The 6,712-nt window shown below is 40.1% G+C and overlaps 1 protein-coding gene across 1 annotated transcript in view; it reads right to left on the reverse strand.

Moving 5' to 3' along the window:
* The window catches only part of l3mbtl3 (L3MBTL histone methyl-lysine binding protein 3), a 38,264-nt gene extending 33,652 nt beyond the window's left edge, over window positions 1-4,612 (reverse strand). Inside the window, exons 1-4 of the mRNA XM_030782902.1 lie at window positions 4,511-4,612; window positions 3,910-4,021; window positions 2,941-3,088; window positions 934-1,078 (exon numbers count right to left, since the gene is read on the reverse strand). Of these exons, the coding sequence (XP_030638762.1) occupies window positions 934-1,078; window positions 2,941-3,088; window positions 3,910-4,021; window positions 4,511-4,612 (507 nt within the window). The remainder of the gene's footprint in view (window positions 1-933; window positions 1,079-2,940; window positions 3,089-3,909; window positions 4,022-4,510) is intronic.
* Window positions 4,613-6,712: the final 2,100 nt, after the last annotated feature.

Genomic DNA, 6,712 nt, shown 5'->3' on the forward strand with positions numbered 1-6,712 from the left:
TTATCACAGATTAGCAGGATTACGGAGAGAAAATGATTATGATACTATCAGGGAGAGTCAGTTATATCTGCTCATTTTACTATGAGACGAAACATACTTTAACATGTTACAACATATCTTTCAGGAAATCGGTCGTAACAACAAGTGAGACATCAACTAGTCTGTTGCGTAATGTGTTACAGTTATTACTCCAAAGACCACTGCAAGGGATGGGCTCCACTATTCTAAACTGAACATTCTATTGGCTACTGCAGCTTCCTTTCTAATGTCATTAATGATGTTACAACTCCAAACATTTCATGTAGATTTAGTGGGAGCAGTTTTAAATGTTTTCACACAAGAGAGGTGAAAACAGAAAAAAAAAATCCCGTAGCAATTTCAATCAATTTTGGTCCTATGATAAAAGGAATAAAAATACGTATAGAACAGGTAACGATGCTACTTTTTTTACATGTCTGTTTGAAAAAAAACTGCCATCAGACACGGTTCTAGTCTTAGGTATCCAAGTTGTTGCCTGTTCCTCTTGAGCGTGTGTTTTCTGTTTGAATAACTGTATCTTTAACTGATGACTGGGCTATTCTGAAGCTTTAGGTCTTCAGAGGTTTTTCATTTATTCAGATTCCCTAAACATGACTTTGTTTAAATGCTCAGACAAAACAACACTAACATCCCTGAACATCACCGTCCTTTCCCTCATTTTAGAGTCTCCTAAGAGTTGCACCGGCGCGCAAACAAAGTCTCTGAACTTCGATACTTTACAGTGGCACAGTTTGACTGTTTTGGTTTTTTTTTTTCCATGTTGTACACAGTACTGCACATGCTCCATTTTCTATAATAAGCACAAAACACCTCTGAGACCCAAGCTGTAATGATAAACCATAGACGGGGAGGAAAAAAACCCCAAACGAACAGAAAAAAAACCACAATGCTCACATAGTCTTCATCGTCTTCCTCCGCCGCGTCCGCCGTTCTGTCAATCATCTCTTCAGCAGCTTTCTCCTGGTGGTGTGACCTTTTCCGGCTGACCCCTGAAACCTCTCCATTATTTCTGGAATTTTCCCTGCTCTGGGTCATCTCTCTGAGTGCAGAGACGGCTTATTACAACACAATAAAATAATAACCTTCTCCACAGTGTAATCGTTCAGCAGAATGTGCAACTTTGAGATATCACGCCAGAAATGTTAATAACTTTTGCTGAACATGAATTCAAAACAATACATAATTTTTTTTTTTAATCAAAATGAAAAACAGTGACCGTAATAAAAATCAACCGGTTACTTTCTCCTCCATGTTTTTGCATTCTGCGTGAATGTCTTATCTATGTTTGAAGAAGTTATTGTATAATTGATACAACAGGGGCTGTGGTATGGCAGTGAACCAGAGCTGTACACTATTATGCCTTTATTCAGAAACCAGAGTCAGCTGACTTCCTCCTCTTTTCTCCCGCACACAGCCACAGCAGTATGGGCTCGCTCTCTCTCTTTCTCTCTCTCTCTCTCTCTGTGGGGAATGCCACTCTTAGACAAACGTTTGACAGTTGACGTTTCTCAGAGACAATGCGGTCCGCACGCTAGGGCTAAAACCCCACGGCAACGCTGCAGATGGTTCAGCTTACCGCGCGGCACATTAGCATCTCTGGATCTTTAGCCTATCACACTGATCCATTATTGATATGTTTCTCTGTGCAAACGGTCATGAAAACACAGATGCTAGCAGAGACTGAGAGAGAGAGAGAGAGAAAGTGAGGGAATGAGAGAGTGAAATAACTGGAGTGTGGGGGGTGGGGATTCTGAAGCATCTGTATTATGCTCCGTGGTTAAAAAGATGCTGTTTTAGAAACTGTTTCGGGTTAGACAAGTTATGTAAGGACCAGCATTTGGAAACACTGAAAAGAACTAAAATTAATCTGTACATTAGGGAAACAAATGAATCATTTCTATATGAGTAGCGTGCCACGATTCTTTGACATACGCCCTCCTATAAGAAGATTTTTGGTTCAGAAATCAAAGTCTGAATTCAAAACATTCAGCTTTGCAGAGTAATGTCAATTTTTAGTCTTTCATCTGTCACAAAGTCCCCAGTGAAAGAAAAAAATCTCTTTGAGAAATACACAGGTCATTTAAATCTCCTCATCAAAGAGCCCTTTAAGGAATAAAAATCCTTCTGAAGTCACTCAGATGTTGAGTGAAAAGCATGAAATCTGCACATCTTCCCTGTCAATTAGGTCAAGTGTGTTCTCAATAGATCAGACTGGGTCTGTCTATGATAACAATGAGGAAATTACATTAGGAAATAAAATTCATCAAAACTCTACTGCAAACATCACCTTTCAGCAAATGATATTCAGCAAAAATGTATGTGTCATCTGTGCAATAACAATGACTTCAGGGGTGACTGTTGAAATACATGTAAATATACTACAACAGTCATACTGGTGAAACAGCGGTCCAGACTGGTCATACTGGTGTTACTAAAACATGCTGCTATGACTATACCCTTACTGGGTATACTGACCTCATACTTGGTGTCACTAATTTTATATTGGGAATGCTGCTGACTGTGAAGCCATCCTGGTTATACTGCTCCTGCTAATCCAGTGCTGGTTCCAGAAACGTCATGGTTACCAAAGTGGGCAAACAAACCAACCCAGTATCGGTCACAGTACAACCACTGCTTGCTACACTCACACCATTCCTTTGGTTGCGCTGACTGACAAGCTAACCAAAGTGGGCCTACTATCCCCATACCAGTTATATTTGTATGATGTGAACTGATGTTTGCTCGAGTAATCCCATATTAGTTATGTTGATCCCCCTGTCTCCAAAACGATGTGCTGTATAATGAATATTTTTCACAAATCTGATCCTTGGAACTCAAAACCGGTTCCACAAAACTGATCCAGAATCTGCGTTCCACACTGGTTAAAGTGGTGCCACTCACTCCTGTTCCTGCTGAAGACAGCGTTGACTGCAGTGTTGTCCGTCTGGCAGAAAGTCAACCACTGAGCCTTTCCTCTGACAACATACACACACCAAACCGCGCTGGCCCCAAGAGCTGTCCTCTTTCACCGTTACACCCTCCGACTGGGCTACAGAGGGACAACACAGAGTTTGAGAGAGAGAGAGTGAGAGAGAGAGAGAGAGAGAGCTTAGTCTAAAGTTTGATTTTTCATATCAGTTGCATCCATCCAGGCATAAAGTTATTTCATTTCCAATGAAGAATTCATACATTATCTTCATCTAATATGCAATATGAACAAACACACCGGAGAGTCAGGAGCTTTGAAAATGACAATGACTGTAAAAACAAACAAACAAAAACCTGTCTTTCTGAGAGATGATGTTCATTCCCTTCAAAACCATAACAAAAGCACAGGCACACACACACGCGCGCACACATACACACAGCAAGGGGGAGAGAGAGAGAGAGAGAGAGAGAGAATATGACCCATCACACACACACAAAAAAAGTTTCTTTAAGGGCACTTAAAAACATCAGAATAACAAAATTAGCATCTCAGAGTCTGTCCTCTAGCTCTGTGCTCTGTGTCCAAGGAAAAAAAAACATGCTTAAAGCAAAACTTCTGCAAATAAAGCTCCCAATGTATTCTAGCCTTAAGCAGCGGTTACTTTATAAACTGTCTAAAATCCTAGACCAAGGGTAACAGTTGGACCCATCATTGGTCATGTTATTGGTTTTTGCACATAGCTACAATGTCACCATAAGCTAATGACTTTATTTAAATGCATGACTAAACCCGTTATAGCGAAACAAAGGCAAGGGCACGCACACACCATGCTAACGTCACTGTGCATCCCGCACGTTCTCCGTTTAACGGAATGAATGCTACGGAAGAGCGCCGTGCAGCCCGCGAGGGTTGAGGTCATAGATGTAAACAGGAACACTTGCCTTCCTGTGCAGTTGGAACTGCCCATGTGGTGGTAGCATGAGCCTTCTTCACACCCTCCTCATCTGCCGCATCCGTTATGACCTCCAGGACCCCAAACTCATTCACCCGGAACTGACCAACACAAAGAAACAGCATCACAAACCGATGCACAATGTTAAAAACGGTCACACGGTCTCGCACATGCAATCTCTCCCAACTGCTTAACACTTGAGCAGAACTGCAAAGCCATCTGCACCACACGTTTTATTAAAATGTATAGTTTGGTATCTCAAAGTATTCCTCCGTGAGCAGACAACGCTCCCCATACAAGGCACTTCTTAACACTGAATTAAAATGTAATTGCCGCAGTAAAAGCAAAATCGCACCAAGGAATTCAGATTATCAGATTCACGTCCTAATCATGCCTCAAAAAGGGGAAGGGGGGGAGATGCATTTTAAATAGATAAGACTCAGTCTGAAATAGGTGAACATTATAATATTGATACACTTACGTTCGTTTATTTATTTATTTGTTTATTTCCACATAGTTGAAATAGTTTAGTTTCATAGCTCTGCGGCTAATTAGCATGTGACTGTGGGGTGACCGTCTGTGCAACAAACCTTCAGCTCACTCCCAGGCAGAGTTCCAACACCATCCTTCCAATCCATGGCTCCGTATACATCAAAATCTGGAGCTACTGCATTCGGAGCCGACTCCTCCATACCATAAATAGGACAACCTGAAATAGGACAAAAGGCCCACTTTGTGCGGTAACGCTTCTATTCAAGAGACAGAGAATTGACAATGTGTAAATACAATAAGTAACTGATCATTTAATTGTCCTATTTTGTACTCAAGCCGTCACACGGTGATTCCAACTCTTTTCGCAAAGAAGAAATTTGCGACACGGATTCCACGCATTTATAAATGACATATAACAATAAACCAGCCTCAAATACTTCATATGACCATAGAAATTAATAGGAGATGAGCAGGAATCATTGGAAGCAGCCTATTAAGCCTGTCCAAGAGAAATACTGCCTGTCAAGCAATGGCTATTTGGTTATTATGCTTTCTAGTGAGAAGACCATGACATCACTCTCTGTAAATTTTGAATATGGAAGGCTTTGTTACGTTTACAGAAGTATGATTGTCAACAAAAATAGCGATGGTAAGGATAAGTACATTTAGTGAGCATAAGAAATATACTGCTACTGAAGTAGATTACATTTGGCGAATACCAGATTACCCAAAAACTCAAACAAGTTAAATATTGCTGCGATTCTGTTTTGTGAGGCCTACTAAACTATATAATATGTCATTTGCGCCCTCATTCCACTAGAGGTCGTAGTTGTCTACGCATTAACGACTGCGCTGGAAACTTTCAAGACCCTATTCAACAATGAAACCACTAAGCAAAAAAAATGGAGACGAAACATTCACACGTATTTTTTGAATTATCGCTACGTTTTGAATCAACACTGGTTACTTCGCAAATTTAGACAACCTATACATCAATATTTCAATGACTTGGTGATGTTTATGACGGTTACTACCCTAACCGTATCTAGCTTGTTTACTATAAAATTAAGTAGAGGTATGCACCCAGTTACATCTAATGTAAATATCGTCATGGTAGTCGGCGAATGTGTGAATCAGGTTGAAATATAAAAGTAAGTTCAATATATAAATACACTAATGAAATCCCACTGGAACTGCATAAAAACACTGAACATGACAAGGATTACATGTCAAAATTAATTTACCGCTCTGACTGAATAGTTTTATTGAAAAATTAGGTTATTATTTGTCAAAGGCGACGAAAAATCGGCAATCAGCGCCTTGACTTAGCACACAGTATCAACGCGTCAGTTTCTGCCCGTACCTGATTTTCCGTGGTTTGTTTTTACGTTTTATTGATATTAATAACGATCCATCAGTGAGATACTTTTTATTACGACTGAGGTGAAATGATGCAGTTCGACGCGTTCTGTGCCTTTTTTCTTTGTGGTGGCACTGCTAGGCGGTGTTACAAATGTTGAGGGGCATTCTGTCTTATTTGATACTATCATGCATTGTGCTAGATATAAACTCTTTTCTTTGCTCTCATACTATTTAATATGTTTTAAAGGCAGTTTCCCAAAATGGCGGAGCGTGGAATATACTCTATATAATTCACCCCCACAGGCCCGTAGAGTCGTTGCATTATAACAAAAATAATATTTCAACTGTCAGGAAAGCTTACTGGGAGAAAATGGTGATTGGAATATTTTTTGTCTCGCTCGCTTGACTAGTATCTAGTTCCTCCCGTTTCCAGTCGTAAGAAGGAATCGCACTAAAGCTTGCATTATTCTTGAAAGAGTGCATTATACCTTTCAGAACGCGCGTGCAAGCAACAATAATTGTAACGTAAGATATTTGTCATCGACTGCGGTCGTTTTCGGCGTTACTTTTATTGTAATTTAAGAGAGTAATTCATTTCATGCGCTATTACATTCAACCTCTTCCTGGCTGAAATTATTGATGACACGTCCAGTCGTTTTGTACTTTATTGCTAAGTTTCAGTCTAATTCAGTCGCAATGAACCTCTATCGAAAGTACAATATAAAACATAACGCTTTACTATAAACCATAATTTGATACGTAAACAATATTATTCTACAGCACAATTGTTTTAATTTGTCTGTTTCTTACCCAAATTCTCCCACGAGTACTGACAAATTGACCAGGCAAGCCTCCAGTGCGCATGAGCAGAAGCAGAGCGAGTGCTTGCAGTGCTGCCCTAGCCTCAGTTAGACACATGATGCCATTAACGAAACTTT

This window comes from Chanos chanos, chromosome 8 (assembly GCF_902362185.1).
Source record: "Chanos chanos chromosome 8, fChaCha1.1, whole genome shotgun sequence".
In the NCBI taxonomy this organism is placed as follows: domain Eukaryota; kingdom Metazoa; phylum Chordata; class Actinopteri; order Gonorynchiformes; family Chanidae; genus Chanos; species Chanos chanos.